This window comes from Vigna unguiculata, chromosome 5 (assembly GCF_004118075.2).
Source record: "Vigna unguiculata cultivar IT97K-499-35 chromosome 5, ASM411807v1, whole genome shotgun sequence".
Lineage (NCBI taxonomy): Eukaryota > Viridiplantae > Streptophyta > Magnoliopsida > Fabales > Fabaceae > Vigna > Vigna unguiculata.
The window spans coordinates 33,943,836-33,964,340 of NC_040283.1; the positions used below are offsets into that span (position 1 = coordinate 33,943,836).

Genomic DNA, 20,505 nt, shown 5'->3' on the forward strand with positions numbered 1-20,505 from the left:
GAATATACTTTGATTTTGGTTGGAATGTGATTTGATATTATTCATTCAAATTTTACATGATCTCCCTCTTTTAGAAAAAAATTGAATAATATGGAGAGTGTATATGATTAAATATTCATTTATGAATTTTAAATTTTTTATAATTTTCGTGAAGGTAATCAATGAGTGGATAAACATACAAATCTTTATTTAGAAGAAAGAATTACTTTTAAGTGGATTATAATTCCTTCTCTAATCGTATTAAGATTAAATTCTTTGAGTGAATTTTATCTACAAAAGTTAGGTTTATTTATTGTGAGTTTTGGTTGATTTTTCTTATTATAGTTGTTATCTTTTATTATTTTCTTATAATAATATTTTAGCATATAACACATAATTGATGATTTTGGAATATCATCTTTATATTAGATTTCTGGATTCCATAGTAATATCTTAATTGTTAATCTTAAAAAAATTATTAGAAACATTATTTAATTTTTCCTTTCCAATTTTTTGTTTCATATGTTTAAAAATTAATTATATTTTCTTTCTTTTAAGAAACATAGATGATATAAACTTTGTACAATGACAAAAGACATCTTTTTACCACCGTATTCGGATCAGTTAACTTACGACATTGGCATCCATAACAAGATGACCCTAAAAGTATTGTATTGTGCAAATACGTTTTGCTTTTCAATAATATAAATACAAAACAAGGATATACCTAAGTATAATCTATGTATCATCTAGTAGGTGATGATTATTATATATCTATTAACTTTTTCTTTAGGAAAGAAGAATCCATGTTGATAGAGTGTAGATCTGTATCAGACATAAATGCTGAAGTTTCACCCATTGAGATGCTCTCTTCTGGTATTTCACGAGTCTTGTTTTTCTCTCTCATATTGTAATATTGTTTCATCTCCAACTTCTTTCCATCTAATACTTCACTTGTATCTAACACCACCTCTTCAACATCACTTTTTCCTTCAAGCATGCATACAACTGAAGCCATTGTGGGTCTATGAATTGGAGAAACTTGTGTGCATAATAGACCCACATTAATCATTATCACTACTTCTTCTCTTTTGAAATCATTACCCAACCTCTCATCAACTAGGTTCATTAGATCACCTTGTTCTCTCAAGAGATGCACCTAGAAAAACAAAACAGAAACAACTTAGCTCTAATATAATTTCAAATTGAATTTGTACAACATATAAACTTAAGGTTTTTCTGTTCTTCAAATGTTGCACAACATTAATACTCTTTAGCAGAGTTTATGAAACAAAAATTTTATCAGATATTGTAGAATACAATTTGGAGATCATGAGAGTAAAACTTACGAAATCAACGAGAGAGAAACATCCTTCCTTTGGCCAGTTCATGGTGTTACTTTTTCCACTAATAATTTCTAGTGCAACAATGCCAAAACTATACACATCTGCTTTATCAGTTAAATAACCATGCATGGCATATTCTGGAGCCATATATCCACTGCAGTGTTGAAAATGCAAACATGAACAGTCAAAAATACAATTTTAAAGTGAAAGTAAGTTGTCCAAAAGAAATTGATGACTCATCTCACATATTTTAAATCATAGTGCATGTAATCTTAAATTAAAAGAATTCATAAAAACATAATAATATATAATCACTCACTAGGTGCCAGCTACTCTGGTAGTTATGTGTGTGGAGCCCTCTTCATCAAGTTTAGCCAAACCAAAATCAGAAATCTTTGGGTTGAGATCTTTGTCTAATAACACATTAGTGGCCTTGATGTCTCTATGAACTATCTTTAGCCTTGACTCTCCATGAAGATAAGCCAAACCTCTAGCAATACCAACACATATCCTTTGCCTTGTTGACCAATCCAACTTCAACTGAGATTTTTCTGGTGCTGCATTTGCATTTATCACAAAATGTAAAACACATAACCTATTGTAAATTGTACATGATTGTATATTATTGATAGAGTTACCAAACTGAACACAAATAGAAGAAAATTACCAAATAAAGCACGAGCAAGACTGTTGTTTTCCATGTATTCATATATCAGCATCAACTGATCTCCCTCCATGCAACAACCATAAAGTTTAACTAGAGAAGGATGTTTCAAAGCAGAAATCATACCAATCTCGTTTATAAACTCACGATTTCCTTGTCTCGATTTAGAAGAAAGTTGTTTAACTGCTATTATCGTGCCATCTGAGAGAACACCCTGCATATTCAGGTTTGATATTAAAGTGTTGCTTTATGTTTTGGGAAGTTATAAATAAAGTACCAAATGTTGTAAAACTCATAATACCTTGTAAACAGGTCCAAAACCTCCTTCTCCAATCTTGAAGTTAATATCAAAGTTTTTAGTTGCAGCTTTGATTTGTCGTAAGCTAAATAAGCTAGTTTGGAAATCTACACCCATTAGTTCTGTTGAGACGGAAGAAAAACATAAATATTTTTTCTGTATCTTTCTACAATATTATGATTTCATATGGAAATTATGTTATATAGTACCAAAATTCATATCCTATCCATAGGAATTTGTAAGATATAAGTTATGCAAGTAAATGCATAAATGACAACTGAGATATTATAAAAGCGATGTCTAACGCAAATTTTATAAAAATAAAAAACAAACATAAATGAATTGGAAAAAATGTTGCCAAAAAAGTGGAATTCATATCATAATAGATAAGCTTACTAGTTTAAATGGGCTAAGAACTAATTCGAGTTTTAAAATGATCATGGTGTTTAAACCTTAATAACTAATGTCATTCGATAATTTATATTTTGGGTACAAGGTAAACACAATCTTCTTATTAATTAACTAACTAGTCCTTACCTTTTTCTAAAGACACCTTTCTCCTGAAACATCCTCTCCACCAAGCTACGCCAAATATTATGATGATTACAAGTGCTCCAGTAACTACAATTCCAACAACATAATGCTTAGGTACACCATCTTTATCTTCCTCTTGTGGTGTAAAATCTGTTTCATTACGAAAAAATAATGGATTAGTAGATATATTACATCAGATGAATGATGACAGCAGAAGAAAAACAGTAATTAATTAGCACTAACCAGGATCAACTGATATAGCTGATATAAGAGGACCATGAACTGATCCAAACGGTATACCAGTTGTTCCTTTCCCAGCCCACTGCAACCGAATCTCTAAGGTACTACTATTCACAAAAGTAGTGAACTTTTTAATGATTGCTTTACCAACTCCTCCTGCTTCTTTTGCAATATTGAAATCCTTCAGCACCAACTTTCTCTGCAATACTTCAATCCAAACAAAAATGGTTCACAATGGTTTGTGAAGATCAAAAGAAAGTTCTTCAATGATGTATGCACCTGAACATATATGTCAAATATGCGCCTTCCAAGGCTGCTATAGGTTTGATCATGAGTGAACATTATTTCTGCAAAATGAAGGCTTATTGTGTAGCTTCCGTTTCCCATGCAGAAGGCATAATATATGAGAGAAAGGGCAGAGACACGTGCATCCATATATAATTCGCCATTGTTCATATCAAGCTTTGTTGTGTTAGACCAAGTATAGTAATCTACTCGACCACTATCAAAGAAATGACCAGTGTTGCTGAATACCCAATTTGATCCTGTTTGACGAAACCTTGCTGGTCCAGCTTCTTGTGAGTCATCATCATACTTTATGTTTCCATTAGAAATTAACTTCCCTCCACAATTTACATGGAGAGAGTACCAGGCTGGGAAAGAATCAAGCACAATAAGAAGATTGTTAACATATATTATTTATAAGAAAAAGCAAATATATTAAAAGAAGTAATAGAATTGCACTATTGCATATATAAGGTAAATTTTACTTTTTCGTACTTTTTTTTTTATAAAAATGATAGATACTTTTTTTATACTAACATATCTAACTCAAGTTTTGGTTTCATATTAATTAAGTATTAAGCGAAAACTCGTTTTTGTTTGGGGGAAGGTCGTGAAGATTCGATAACCATGAGTCTTATCACATTGTATAAGAAATTAAAGTACAATTGTCAACTTAAATTTAGTTTTAATAAAAAAATTATATATATTTTTTAATTTTATATAATTTATTCAATTATTTTGTACTAACTATTGAGAAATTTTTTATTTATTTAGAAAAACTAAATTAACTCTAGAAAGTTTCAACTTGCAAAATCAGTATTTTTTTTTTATTAATTATGACACACAAAAGTTTATATAAGAGTATTGATCATTACATCACTTTCATGAAAAATCTAAATGGGAAGATGATTGATTATGTGATTCAAAATAAAAAAAAAAAAAAGTAAAATATTGCACTTGTTGAGGAAAAACAAAAGAAATCAAGAAAAGTCGAGACCCATCATTTGTTTTTTCTTTCTTTCTTTGTTTTGATGTGCATTTGCACATCAACATTCTGTTTAAAGGAAAATGATATGAATCACTAATTCTGGAAGTAAATGTTTAGCCTACAACAAAAAGTTGGAAATATTGGAAAAAGAAAGAAAACTTTTTTAGAACAAAGATAAGCACAGAAAGTACAAATTAAGTGCAATAAAAATTGATACAAGGTTTGTATCTATTGTAAGATAAAAAAAATATATATATGGGAAATCATTGACAAATATCATCCATGATCATGACGAGTGGAATTATTCAAATAACTACAAACATGCGTTGGAAAGTGATTATCCGTAGGAAATATCATTATCAACATATAACATAACTATAAAATTGAACAAGTTCAAATAATAAAGCATTAGCTAAATACTATAATGTTAGAAACTTAGAAGATATGAACTTACTTTTAGGACAGTTAATCTTCCCTAGACATGGAATGATTCCCCTGAGAAAATAATACATGCTAAGTCAGTGTTGTCCCATGATAAGCAAAAGATATACTAATTATGAGATTAATTTAGCAGCAGTAATACAAATCTTACAAGTCATTATTTCCCTTCAATGATGATGCAAACAAGTTCCTAAGGCACATAGTAAATGGAGAAGGCTCAGATAATATCTCAAAATTCACAAAAATAGAAAATTTACGCAAAGGAAAAGATTCTTACACACTTCCCTGTTGACAGGTCAATTGCTCTGGGTTTTGGATGCTCAAATTGTTGTATGAGAGATCACTGTTTCAGTATGCATGTGATCAATTCAGAACCACAGATGAAACTAATAATTGTATCAAACACTTGGTGGCACAAAAAACGTAGAGGAAATAATTTAGTGTAAGAAATGGTAAGATGCATTTCACGAATTACTTACGTGTAGTCTGGCCTATCTATCCAGTTGGGTAGTGGTCCAGTGAAACGGTTTCCGGTTAAATATCTAGGTAAAAATAATTAAAAAAAATCAATTTTAATTATTTTGTTTAGATAAAACAATTTAATTTCAATTTTACGGCGAACTCAATTTTATTTTTGAATTTAACTAACTTAGTTCGATTTTCAATTTGGTACGACTTGTCTTGATTTTTTGTTCAAGTCGATTCTTGGCTCGGCTCGACCTTCACTTGGCTCGACTTCCAACCCAACTTGACCCGACCCAACCCTACTCGACCTTTGGCTCAGCTTGACCTTTAATGTGGTGCGACCCGACTTGACCTTCAACCTAACTCACCCTTTGATCCGGTCCGACTCGATTTTTGGCTTAATCCAGTTCGACCTTCGACCCAGGCCGACCCGATTTGACCTATGACCCAAGCCGATCCAATTTGACCTTTGACTTAACTTGGACTAACCTAGTTTGACCTTTCGTCCCAGTCCGACTTGACTTGACTCGACCTTTGGCCCTGCTTGGCTTGTCTTGATCTTCAGCTCGACATAGGCCAGTCTAGTTCGACCTTTGGTCTGACCCGACTTGACTTGACCTTCAATCCAACCGACTCATCTCGGCCTTTATGTCCGACTCGACTCAATCTTTTGGACTTGTAAAAGTGTTTTCTCCTAATCAATGATAAATTTCACGTGTTTCAATAATTGTTTCTTTTTTTAATAAATTTCAAATTTTACTATTTTAATTATTTGAATACCTTTTTAAAATCTCTCAATTTTAATTTTTTTTAATTTCTTCACAATTTATTTTCCTTAAAAAAAAAAAATTCTTCAAATAAATAACTTATCGTCACCCAAAGACACACATAATGGAAATAGATAAATTTTAGTGATACCACCCAATCTGCAAAATAAATGCATTCATTATGGTGAAATAATAAATCATTTGAAGCTATAAACTGTCGCTTACAATATATTTATATCGTTTAGGCCACCCAAGGTTCTTGGAATCGGTCCCGTTAATTTGTTAAAGCTGAGATCTCTGAAAAGGGTATAATGTTCACAATTATATGAGAGGAAAATAATGGTGTCAGACATCATGGAATGTTTAGCCCTACAATTCAATAGAAAAAACACAATAGACAAAGTGCAATACTTATATGTTTCGAAAATAAGTTAGAAATGTTTAAACATTAAAAATAAAGTTTATAGAATTTTTTTGATACTTTTAGTATAATATTTATTAAATATTTTGGTTTTATTGACTGCTTAAAAATATATATATTTTTAATTGAATTTTTACAGTTTAATTTTTTTTTATTATGTAGCTTGGTTGTTATCTTTTAATTTTATTTATTAGATAATATAAAATTTTGTGATTAATATAAAATAATATGATGATTAACATAAAATGTTAAATGATTTTTACTTTAATTTTTTAATATATTAATCAAATAAATTTTATATTTTTTTAATATATAAAAAAAAGTAAGATAGCGAAACAAAACAGTAGTCACGCGATGATAGTAAAAAAAATTAAATAAATTTTAATCTTTTCTTTTTACATATTAATCTAATAAAAATTAAATTACAGGAACTCAATTGAAAAATAAATTTTAAATACTTAATAAATAAAAAATATAATTAAAAATATTTAAAATTATGAAAAACTTTAAATTTAATTAAGCATTGGAAATAAATTAAACATCACTTACAATGATCGTAAGCCCGTAAAATCTCCGAGGTATTCAGGAACCATTCCTATAAGATTGCAACTCCTCAGTATTCTAGGAAACCATTTAACACCATGTAAATATGTAACAATAGAAAGACATTAAAATCCTTTATTCATTATTTTTTATTATAAGAGCTTTTTATTTTATTTTTTAAACACCATAATACAAGTATACTCACAGTGTCTGCAAATTTGTTAAGTTTTTAAGTTGGGGGAATGTAGAATCTGGTCCTTTCAAGTCACTAATTCTCCTGCATCACATCATAGTGAGGATATAGAAGAGAAAATTAAATTTTAAAGCCATGGTTGCAACACATATATATATATATACTTACAAATCAGTGAGGTTGTTCAAAAATGAAATTCCAGAAGGAATTGGCCCACTGAAACCACTCCCTTGCATCACCCTGTTAAAGTTAAAAACAATTGACCTAATAAACCAATCAACAAATATATTCAAATTGCACAACAAGATAAGTTCATACAGCCTCTCCAGACTTCTCCATCTCTGAATGAAATCTGGTAAAGTTCCAGAGAACTGATTGTCACCAAGTCGACTGCATAATAATAGTTATGATTCAAAGAAATGTTCATTTTTTCCAGTGTAAAAAAAAAACAACATAGTTAAATGCAATTGAGATTGAGAATAATAAAAATAATAAAGGAATGACACTTACATTTGCTTTAGTGTAGTGAGCCTAGCAAATGTTGCAGGTAAATTTCCCGTAAAATAGTTGGAGGTAAGAAGCCTATATAAGCAACATTTTTTTTTCAACAAAGAATAAATAAATTAAAGAAGAGCACGGTTCTCTAACCCTTTTACAAAAAGATCAATAACATGTACTAAAAGATGCAAAAGCTTGACATCAAAACCTTTCAAGACATGACAGTCAATAATTAGAAATCCATCAAAGATTAAAAAGACCCTAAAGAAGATGCACATGGGACTAAAGGAGTAGCCACAAACTTGTTCTACTGCTCCAAAATACACATCAAAGATTAAGCAACATTGAACATTAGAATATATTTAAAGAGTACAATGCATTTTCAAAGCTATTTTATATAAAACAAAAGAAAGTCAGTGAATTTGGAAATGATTTCTCATCATGATTATCTAATCATATAATCTTTCAAGGAGATAATTCACTAGAGAGACATAATAACAATAAGATTTGAGCTCAACCTACATAAGGGATTCAATTCCGACTCAAAACCTTAAGGTTTTGGGTTGGAAGTAGTGTTTTATGTGGGTTAGACTCAAGTCTCATTAATTTTGTATCTCCTCAATGAATTCTCTCCTCGATAGACCCACCAATAGTATCAGAGTTGACGGTTAGTATTGGTGGCCAACTCATATGAATATAAAAGTCCTTATATCAAAAGTATTCTTGACATAAGATTCAAATAAGCGTGTCTCATTGATAAATGACAGTATAAAAGAGTGACTTGTGATTCAGAATACTTTCTTCTTAAGGAACAGTGTACCAATATAGAATACTCACCCTTGAGGAACATATTATTAGGAATTAAAATATGAGTCATAATTTTAAATTAGACAAAAATAAGAAAATTAAGTTATATAAGACTAGTTTTCTAATTTACAAAATGGGGTCGTTTATAAATTTAAATTACAAAATTGGGTCAGTTCACTAATTTATTACAAAGTGAAATCGTTATGTGTTCCACCGATTTCTTTCATAAATTTGAAAAATATGAAAACAGATAGGAATGATAATGACTTGCATACAAAGAAGTCGTGGTGAATCTGAACGATTTCCACCTAAAACCGTCTATGTTCTTAACAACATTACTTTTATATTTTTTTATATTAACCTTTATTTTTATATAACGCCCGTTTTCTATTAAAAAAATTCAAAATTAATAAAAAAATGATAAAAATATCTCAAAATTAATAATATAAAAAAGTTTTACATTATCTTCACGTATATAAAAAAACAATAAACTCAATTAAAAAAATAAATCAACATAAAAGAAAAACAACATATAAAAAATTAACATAAACTAAATTAAAAAATAACATTATCTTCATGTATATATAAAAAAATAAACTCAATTAAAAAAATTAAATCAACATATGAAAAAAATAAATTCAAAAAAATCAAGTAGAAGTTGTTAGGAGACCTAACGTTTTTCTCGATGAAAATTATGCATCATAACGCTTTTTAGATTTTAAATTTTTTAAAAGAATTTGTTGCTACTCTTAACAACTTTCATTTAGAAGTCGTTGCAAAGTGTAGTGTAATTTTTCGATTAATTAACTCAGATTTGTATTTTATTGTCCAAAATAACCTAGTTTTGTAATTTTTTAAGGTATAAAATTCATAAATTTATTATCTTAAAATGATTTGATTTTTATCAGAAATAGTATCAATTTCTTATATAACTTAGATCTCATTAGTACGGTGTCTTTCTAATGAATTCTTATCTCGGTAGACCTGGACAAATAAAATATATGTGAACAAAATTTTATTAATTAACACTATTACTAGTTCTATTTAATTTTTCAGTGGTAAAAATTAATTAACCAAGCAAAATCAGAAAATGGCTTACAATCTTTCAAGTTGAGGGAGATTCCCAAGCTCTGGAGGAAGCTCACCAGATAATTGATTGAATTCCAGGACCCTATATATGCATTTCAAGTTTAAATCAATGAGTTCCCTGAAACTTTCATAAAGAAATGGAGAAATTACTGTAAGGTTGGATCATAAACTTACAAACTTTTCAGTGTGGTGATGTTTCCTAGTTCTTTTGGTATTGGACCTGTTACCCTATTTCCAAGAATGGATCTGTCATAATTAAGACACGTGCATACTGGTTAAATGTTTAAGAAATTAGTAGAAGAAATTCTGTACAAAACATAAAAATAAATAAATAAAGATGTTTTCAATTCTTCTTAAAGGTAAATGTTAGCTTTGATAAAAAAAAAATGCTTCACCAAATTTATTATGTGTAAAAGACCATACATGCGTTAGCATTACCTAACTAACAAAAAAATAAAAACAGTTCTTTTAAGTCACTAATATTTAAGTCATAAAATTATAGTTCTCTCACACTAAAAAATAAATATAAACCAAATTCATTTTTCAATTATCGTGGGAGTGAACATAAAAACAAGACCCATTTCACCATTTGTCATAACAACACACTAATAGGAAATGAAAGGAAAGGAGAAGGGAGAGAGTACATGTTGACAAGGTTGGTGGAGCCCCATTGTGGAGGTATTGTACCATTAAGGTAGTTTCTTGTGAGGTCACTGTGCCACATTTCAAGTCAAAATCAAACAAGTAAATCATGATTTGTGGCAAAGTAATAATGATTATGGCGAAGAGATATCAATCTTTAGAATTACATACATTTCTTGGAGGTATGGCAATCTCACTAGTTCACTTGGGAGTGTGCCCGACAGATTTTGTGACTTCAGAACACTGCATCATAATCATCGTATATTCATCTAAAAATCAAATATCAACTCCTTTATAATATTTAAGAATCTAATTTGCACAGTTAGAATATGAAAAAAAATAAAAATTCAGGGACTAAATGTGTAAATATAGAGATCCAATAACCTTGTGTAAGATATGATCTTTTATTATTATTATTAATTTATCTTAATCATAATTTTAATAAAATTTGTAATTTTAGTCCCTTCATTTTAATTGTTTGTAATTTCAGTTCTTGGTTCTTTTTCATATAAATATAATCCTATAATTTTTAATTATTTATAATTTATTTGATTTTATGTTGAATTAGTCAGTTTTATTTTTTTCTTGGGCATGATATGTTGAGATTAGAAATGTTACTACCAAATATAATTTAATTCTCATTTAATATATCATTAAAAATGAAAATTTAATAAAGTTATATGGAATCAAAAATTAAGAAAAGATTGAAAAAAATAAAAATTACAATTAAGCCTATTATTTCCAGGAATTTTATTCATTTATGCGAATTTTTCCTCTAAATATCACTGTACTAGTCTGCATTGGGTTAAACACCACAAAGTCTCAAAAGTTAATGGGCCGTAATAAGTATGAAGAAGTCTGCTTCTTCCTGCACCTCCATATACTTCAATCTGCACTCCCACGAAGATATGAAATGATCCATTTATCCTTACCTTCTTCCTCCTCCATCTCTCCCTTCTTCTTCCTCCACCTCCGTTGAAGTCCCTTTCTCCACCTCTGTCAATGTCCTTTCTTCTTCTCTATGAGCCTCTCACTCCACTCTTCATGTTCTCTTTTCTAAAAATATTTTTCGAATTATATATTCTTAAATGTATTTTTTATTTTATATTACTGAATGAACAAATTCAAGTGAAATGAATACCCTCAACTCTATGTACAAATTCCATTTGGTTCTGTATTCGTAAAATTTATTCAAGTTTTGGTAAATTCAGGTTTGTACCTATTCAGTATACAAGTTCCGATTTAACAATAACATTTTGCCTCAAGTTTTATTTTAATTTTTTTGTATTTTATTCAAGTTAATTACTTTAAAACTTGATCTCTTTGTCTTATCTTTGTCCATACAAAACAAAGTGATTTAGTTCTAATAAGCATTATATATATATATATATATATATATATATATATATATATATATATATATATATATATATATATATATATATATTATTTTAACATATAAAAGAAAAACCAAAATCATAGAAACACAAACAAACCAATTACTTTTGTACATGTTATTGTTCCTTTTATAAAAGGATTAGAGCACCCATAAATACTCTTTTTTAATTTATTAATTCTTTGCTGAAAAAAAAAACAAACCAATTACAAAACTCATACACAAGGATCAAAATAGTGCTTTTACCATACATAAAAAAAAATGCATACTTAGACTAAGGAATAATGCTATTGTAATATTAATATATGGCTTCTATGTAAAACGATAGAAATATATTCAAAATATTTTTTTATTTATTCAATATTGATAAAAAAATAAAACATGTTTAAAGTGACAAAAAATAAAATAAAATTATATATATAAATGAATACATATTTTATCTAAGTTGATTTGGGAAATTAAATTTAAATTTCATTTATTTAATATTGATGTTATTTAAAGTCCGTTATCGAATTTCTCCTAATCTCAGGTTTGAGATATTTAATTGTTGGTGTGAAATAAGATGTCGAAAATGTTACATTTATTGACCATAAAAGCGAAATTAAATAATATTGTAATAATGATATTTGCGGAAAGACTTACATGCTGACGACGTGGCAGATAGTAGCATTGGCAAAAAGGCAATTGCAAGTGACAGCATTTTCAAATCCCTTGACTTGAATAGATGAAGTCCAATTTCTTTGTCCACTGCATGGATCTACATTGAAATCCCAATCCTTCTTCCCGACTCTTTTACCTATCTCTTTCATTACTTCCACTGTGTTTCAAAACCAAACACCAAATTAATACTATAAACCCCACTATGTCCTTTTCTTCAATTTCAAATTCAATTCTTCTCACCAAGCCCAGAATTAAGATAAGAATTCAATCACATACTATTTTGCATCTTATATCTTTATTCATTTTTCTATTATAATCAGCTTTGAAGTCTAAGTCATATAACTGGGATCTTCTACACATATATAAGCTTTTACATTAATAGAAAAATTAAAAACAATTTTTAAAAATTAATTTTTATTTATAATGAAGTCAGTTTCATTTATTCTTTTTATTTTCTATAGAAGTTTTATGGAAAATATATTCCTAATAGATAGAATGAACTGTGTACCTTCATCTTCGGGCAAAGTAGCTCCCCAGGCCATAGAAGAGATAAAAGAAAAGGCAAGAAACCAAAGATGGAAAAGTAGATAGAAGCTCATGTTGATGATGATGGAGAGAAGAAGCTCTAGTTTCAAAGCTCACAAAAGAGCTTAAGAAATGAAGCAAATAGAGATAGAAAAACTTTGAGGATTATATATAAAGTTGACAGTGTTGAAAAAAAAAAATATATTCCCACAGAAAGAGAAAAATGAAGCCACAGCTTATTGCTAGTTTATGACTGAATGCTGATACAAGTCAATTAGATATTAAATATATGAAAAACTTGATTTGCCAGCTTGTGTTTAAACCAAGAGCAAATAGAAAAATGTTGAATAGAAAAGTTGAAGGTTTCTTGAAACTCAGGCTAAGTTGCTAGTACTTGAGTTAAATATATGAATGTTGATGAAGAATGAAGGAGGTTTCACATGTAAACCTTGAAATGCGTGTTAAGTCAGAATTTTGTTTCAATTTGTGATAATTTTTTCATCAAGTTGCTAATTTGATAGTAATTATGTTGTTTGTAGCTATAAAAGTCCACTTTGTTGGTAAACGAAGTCAATGAAGTAAGAAAGAAAACAAATTAAATAAAAGAGAAGGTTAATGATAGAATGTATTAGTCACTACAAGTTACAAAGATGTTTCTCACGAAACTGGCTTCATTATCCACTCGTGATCATGGACTTTCGCCCAACTAATAAAGCGAAAGGGGTATATAATGTTAAAGGAGGGGGTGGCGAAGGAAAAGAGGAGAGTACAAAGGGTAACGTAATGGGCTGAGTCGGGAAAAAAATTGGATGGAAGATGTAAAGAGAAGGAGGGGCCAACGCATGATGATGGTGGAGAATGCTATAAGAAAGCAGAGGGAGATAGTGAAGATTTTATGAGATATTATGTTTCAATGAGAGGGGAAGACAGGGTGGTGGGATCTAGAGAAAAACAATAAAATCTGTACTGCGAAAGTAAAGGGCACAAATAATATGTGTACAAGAAATAAAGAAAGAGAATATCGAAGGGAAATTTAATGAAAATGTAACATTTCAATAAGTGTACTAATTTTTTTTTTATAATATATAGTTTTTTGGTTAAATTACTTTTTTTTCCTCTATTTGTCAAGTAATATCAGTTCGGTCCTCAAATTTTTCGTTGTCTCAATTTGGTCCTCATTTTCTTAAAAATGATTCAATTTAATCCTTACGTTAGTTTGACCAGTCGGTGATAAAATCAATGCCACGTGTCAACCTAATGTCTCGTACCTTTCCTTATTAAGAGTTCACATTAATGATCAAAAGTCAGATGTTATAAATGACTAATGATGTACTCTATGTCTAGATGCACAATCACGACAATTTAGTGTTTCACTCAGCAGACATGTACATAGTAATAATAATACACTTAGCATGTTATAAAACCACTTCATCAACTTTTTCTCGTCATCTAAATTATAAAATTCACATCATTGGTAAGATCATAAGGTCTTTCATATGGTTGTGATGAGGCTTGGCTTGAAAAAAAATTATTTTTTCCAGGAATGCAAAAACACCATTAAGCCTAAGAGAACAAACACATGTGCATGTTTTTATGAATATGCTCCACTTTTTTTTTCATGTACTTCAAGCAACCCTTTTCTATCACATAAAACTATTATCTTCCCTCTTTTTTGTTTCCTGTGATAGGGTTTTTACAAAAGCCTATCCCAAACTTATTCACTTTTTTGGGGTAGGGTTTGTTTACAAAAGCCTACCCCAAACTTATTCACTTTCATGGAGTAGGGTTTGTTTATTCCAATCAAAATGTATTTGTTCTTTGTGCTAAGGTGTAGGATAAGATATATTTTCTTTAAAAGCTAAGGGTAAAGAATGAAACAGTTAATCTCAAAGAGGGTAACAACAGACAATTACTTTCAGGTTGGCTATTTGGCTAAGTGGCTTAACATACTAAACAAAGCCTTTATCCTTTCTAACCAAGTTTATGTGATTTTATTAACAAAAATCAAGAAAAAAATCAATTTCATGGCAATAGCTGCTCCCCTTAAAGCTTTCTACACATAAGCTCATAATACTAAAAAATCTTCAAAAGTCTGGTTTAACTTTCATGTTTGAAAAATGACTGACTATCATATCATTATATTGAACTATCTTTCACTCAAAGCATGTCAGAAAATATCCCAATCAGTATGCATAATCAAGATGTAAAATGGTCAATGCTCATGTCTATTTCATTTTAATATATCATTACATTAGTTGACAATGCACATTGAGAACATGGTTAGCTTAAGATGAAGCTTAAGATAATGGTATACACATGCAAACAAAAACACAATGCAAAAACAAAAGACAATAATTAAAATTACTCAAAGCAACAATACAAATCATGAAAACTCCTTATTCTTTGCTAGGTGAGTCTAGCCTGCTCATTGGGCGAGTTGATTCACTGCACAGACAAAATACAAGGAGCAAGTGCTCGATGGGCGAGCTTATTCGCCTAGCGAATGGACTTTACTAGAGCAACAGGTCATTGGATGAAGCGGTTCACTAGACGAGTCTTTCGTTGGACGAATGGATTTGCAAAATCCTTGATTTGCTGGGCGAGGCTTCTTCGTTGGGCGAATGATAAAATAAAGGCTAAGTGTTCGCTGGGTGAGTGTGTTCGCCTAGCAGATAGGGTTGTTGCTATTTTTTTAACTTAAAATTAAAAGCAAAATTTAAAATGTTGGGTTGCCTCCCAATAAGTGCTAGTTTAATTGTTCCGGCTTACTCGTCACAAACAAAACTTCCTTAGCCCCATTAATATCCTTTGATTCAAGATTGTGAACTTTGTAACATCCCCACCGGATATTACAGATTTAAATAATAAAATAAGGAAAAAGTAATTACGCCACATTTAATAATATCTCATTTTCCAAATCGCGGGAAATTTAAAACTTTATTTCATATATCGATAATGAAAATTCAAATCAAGTACTCGTCCATTATAAAATGAAAGTCCAAAACATAAATGTTTACAACTGATTCAAAAACATAACATAACAAAATCTCTCGAGCTATCACCTCTCTGTGGCTAAGCTCCACCAGAACCACTTGTGTAACATCCCTAGGGAATATTACCTAAAAATAAATATTAAAATGGATTATTTCATTAAGTAGCCATCTCGATAAAATCCCAACGCGGGAAAATTTTATTTTAATAAGATAGCGCGCCAAAACTCATAACAGAATTCATAACTGATTACAAGCTATCAAAATTCGTATTAAAAACATGAATTACAATTTTATCAAAAACCCTAGCACTACTCCCATGCTAGCCCTCACTCCGCCATCTGAGCATCCTCAGCACCACCTGTATCAACATCTGCTCCCGTGTAACGAATTACACGATCATCGCCACACACAAACAGAAAGGGTGAGCTGAGAAAATAAAATAATAAGCATATAATCACAGGATAGATCATTTACCCATCTTAATCATTATCTATAAATCTTGGCCAAGACCCTAACCCCAAGACTTAACAGTCTTCAAGTCACACAATTGGTTAGCCTTGGACTCGGAAATCTGATGCTCACACGAACCTGCCCGCTCGTGGTCCTGCCTCTACGAACCTCCCCGCTCGTAGTCATGCTCTACGGACCTGCCCGCCCGTAGTCCAACACATGTGATCCACCAGCCCCCGTACCTCCCCGCACGTGGCATCTCTCAACGTGAGCACGGAACATACGAACCTCCCCGCTCGTATCCCCACGTGAGAGTAACTTGATATGAACCTCCCCGCTCATATCATCACATGTCACACCATCCATGAACCTACCCGCTCATGGCACAGCATCTCCCGATCCAAGCAAAGCATCAGTTTTAGTTAAAGACAGCACACCCAAATACACAGAACAATAGCGTTTCCGCCTGGCCCAGCCCACACGCCGCCAGGCGAAATTGCTCCAGACCGCCTGGCGGTATTCACCTCCCGCCAGGCGCCAGCGTTCTCCCAGACCCCACTGTTTTCTCGTCACCGCCTGGCGGAGCACACCGTGCCGCCAGGCGCCTGCTCAGTGCAGACCCTCTCACGCTAAGGCTATCGCCTGGCGGCTATCAGTAGACTGCCAGGCGCCATACCAGAACAACCCCTTTCTGGTTTATGACATTCCAGTTAATCCAGTTTACCCTTTTAGCTCACTTCCATAGATTGCATAAGAACCCCCAATCTCAACCCTCACATAGGCGAGCCTACGAATATCATATGTAAACAAACACATGTACCTATAACTCCCATTCCAAACTCCCTATCACGGTTAATCAACACTGCAGCAACAAGACACTCCATTCTCTATCAAAATCTCACAGTTCCGAAACCTTATAAACCTCCTCTCATCATACTTATCTTACGCTATACTGCCATGCATCTTGTTACACACAATATTGCATAATCTCAGGACTTATATTTAAGCTTACAAGTCTCCAAAACCATAAATTCCACAATTAGCGATCAATGGTATTTAACAGCAATTATGCAGAATTCTAAGCTTCCAAATCTTGGTCCATTAACTAGTGTTATTCCACTTCTTTCTTTAGATACGCAACTCTTCAACAACCCATCACATGACATACCATCAACCTCTTTCCATTTTCATGCTCTCTTATCTAAGTATATTATTTCCTATTGTGTTCTCCCTTAATTTTCAATATCCCTCTTAGCCTCTCCTCTCACGACCACTCGAAAACAACACGCATTACTCCACTGCCCCCGTCATCGCCTGGCGGCAAGCTAGGCGCCGCCAGGCGGCACATCAGAACCCAGAAAATCTCTAGGCTGCTGCACCCGCAATAAGCCAAGTTGACCAGAATTCAATCCATACTCCACAGACAATATCACACAATAAATCACACCTAATTTACTGACCCAATTTCCTTTAACATAATATCCTCAATTTCGTACCCACCATAAACCCTAATAACTCAATTCGGATTCTACCATTCCAACAATCCAACTCCATCCATGTTAACGTATAAAGGGTATTCTCAAGCACCATTAGACCCCAATTCTAACCAGTTCATACTATCAATACATAAAATCACAATCAGAAGTCTCAATAACCCTGCACAAAACGCAAGCCAACAGAAAACGCAAAACTGATGCGCCGCCTGGCGGATATTCATCCCTGCTAGGCGGTTTAAGCAACCAAAACCCAAAACTATGCATAGATAGATGAACCGCCTGGCGGCACATGCATGCCCGCCAGGCGGTTTCTGGGCAGAACCCAGAAAACGCGAAAACAACGCATAATAAGCAGAGAATTCATGCACATATGATCATACAAGGCACGAAATGGTGTACACGATAAATAGCATGCAAAAACAACTCCCCTTACCTGGATTCCTTGTCCAAATTCGAATTGTATGTCTATCCTCTCCCTAAGCCTCCTTAGTCTTTGTTTCCAATCCAAGCCTTGATGATTTCAGCCCTACCACTTCTCTCAATCAGTCCCAAAACTCAGACAACGCCTCTGCTTATGAGTACCACGAACCCTAAGTGTTATTTCCTCTCTTTTAATCCTTGCTCTCACTATCTCTCTCCCTTAATTACTCATTTAGTGGCTTATACGAATTTTTAATTAAAAATGATACAAGGTTAACCAGTTTGTTTAATCACCCTCTGTTTTCCAGCCCTTAAGTTGCCCCCCTCTTGGCTGCTAGGTTTCCAACCCTTCCACATTCATGCACCAGAAAATTTGGCAAAAAGAAAAGTAATTTAGTTCTCAACAAGGTTTGAACCCACTCTCATGCACATACCAAACCAAGGCCAAACCACTCAACCAACACATGTTTCATGATAATTCCTACAATTTTAAGAATTTACCATGACAACACACATTCAATATAAAACACACAAAAACACACAATTTAAATAACATCCAAGTGGCACACATAGGACTCGAACCCAAGTCCTCACACCCAATTAAAGTACTCTCAACCACTTGAGCTAGTACCTTTCCACGTCATAGCTCCTCGCATTTATTGCTTTAAATATTCTCATTATCCGTCCTAATTAAATAATTAATTAAATAACTATTTAATTTTCCCGGATCTTACAACTTGCATCAGCATCATCTGCTCACGTGTACCGCGTACACGATTATCGCCAAGCACACGTAGATAGGGTGAGCTTAACAGAATATACATATAAATATTTACATACATATATAAAACACACTTATTTTCATATATATCATGCAAACACCCTAAAGGAATTCCCCTATTGGATTTCATATCACATGGCCACAACCATGTTATTTGTGTTCTACATATTCTAGTGATTACTTCAAGATGACTTGCTGCCATACCTATCGGCCACAACCGATAGAGCACGTGCTGGAAATCATTGCTACAAATCACACACCGTAACGTAACGCCAGGTGGAGTTCCCAAATACGAACATAGTTCGTAACGTCTCAAGACTACCAAACTCGTCAGTCAACAACTGAAGAGGGCAATCTATATGGACCCATCCATACTGGCCACAACCAGCACACTCACACCGACAACACTCGCCAACCTAAGCCACAACTCAAGAGTTCCTCCTGTTCATCCGCCATCCCGAGCCACAACTGAAGAGATGCTATTCCGAGCGACAACTCAAGGAATACCATGTGCTTACCCCTATCCCGAGCCACAACTCAAGGGATACATTCCGAGCTCAACTCAAGGAACACCAGCAATCCCATTTTTGAAGCATCACCAAAAGCCTTGTAGATCACGCCTACAGAACAAACAACCCAAGGTTGCAGCAGCAAAATCGCCTAGCGGGGGACACGTACCGCTAGGCAATACCGACTTCCAGACCACTTGGCGGGGGACGTGTACCTCCAGGCGCCAAGCGCCTATGAACCATCAAGTACTGCAGCTACTGCTTGGCGGGACAGCCCACACCGCTAGGCGCACGCACTCTATAGACCATTGATCCTATAGCTATCGCCTGACGGAACATCCTTCACCGCTAGGCGCCTCACGTCATACAAAGCTCCTGAAATCAAAGTTGTCGCCTGGCGGATTTAACTCTGCCGCTAGGCGCCATACTAATACCTGTGCTGTACTGGTTTAAAGTTAGTCAGACCTTGTTTTATCCTTCATTCCATACTTCCAAGCTCTCGCTAATTCCTTACAACTTATGTGCATCACTCCTCAAGTGATTAACTCCCTATCCCAACTCCCACTTCCATTTAAGTACGACACCCCCAATATGCTAAAAATAGGCTTCTCTAGAGTTAACCTTGCTCATACTTACCATACTACAATTCACTCATTAGAAGTACCAGCTTTGTCTCTAAATTTTCCATTCACAGTTGCCTAAGGCCTACTAACACTTCTCTCATGAGTAGGAACCGTTGGAAAGATTAAGTCCTATTTTTTGAACCTTATTCACATAGCTCGACTAAACCCCAGAATTTGTACTCTACTGCATGCTATGTAATCCAAGTCTTATAGTAACTCATACCACCTCAATTCTGATTCCTTAACCTAATTTATACCTCCCTCCACTTTCTTTTGTCACTGCACCCATGAAATCTAAGTCTTAACCAATTACTGGAATTCATGCCTTGGACATTATTATGATCTGTTCAAAATATCAACCAAAACCCCTCGTTCCATTATGCCAAAACTAGAACAGAGTCCGACTCCACCTTGCATCCTACAACCACACAATCTCCAATGTCTGCGACAGC

The 20,505-nt window shown here is 32.8% G+C and overlaps 1 protein-coding gene across 2 annotated transcripts; it reads right to left on the reverse strand.

Annotated features, from left to right (window-relative positions):
- Positions 1 to 561: 561 nt before the first annotated feature.
- Positions 562 to 13,138, reverse strand: LOC114184306 (probable leucine-rich repeat receptor-like serine/threonine-protein kinase At3g14840). 2 transcript variants are annotated; one of them, XM_028071603.1, is made up of 24 exons: positions 12,765 to 13,137; positions 12,239 to 12,413; positions 10,372 to 10,443; positions 10,203 to 10,271; positions 9,733 to 9,804; positions 9,569 to 9,640; positions 7,675 to 7,746; positions 7,483 to 7,554; positions 7,333 to 7,404; positions 7,177 to 7,248; positions 6,978 to 7,049; positions 6,233 to 6,304; positions 5,255 to 5,317; positions 5,053 to 5,118; positions 4,927 to 4,965; positions 4,789 to 4,829; positions 3,341 to 3,714; positions 3,065 to 3,260; positions 2,825 to 2,971; positions 2,291 to 2,409; positions 1,993 to 2,203; positions 1,645 to 1,882; positions 1,329 to 1,479; positions 563 to 1,138 (listed from the first exon to the last, which is right to left on the reverse strand). In XM_028071603.1, exons 1-24 carry the CDS (start codon positions 12,853 to 12,855, stop codon positions 746 to 748), a joined length of 3,021 nt encoding a protein of 1,006 aa, XP_027927404.1. In that variant the 5' UTR covers positions 12,856 to 13,137; the 3' UTR covers positions 563 to 745. The 2 variants fall into 2 exon arrangements, with proteins under 2 accessions (XP_027927403.1, XP_027927404.1); XM_028071602.1 differs by having other exon boundaries at positions 562 to 1,138; positions 7,333 to 7,554; positions 12,765 to 13,138.
- Between the last annotated feature and the right edge of the window lie 7,367 nt (positions 13,139 to 20,505).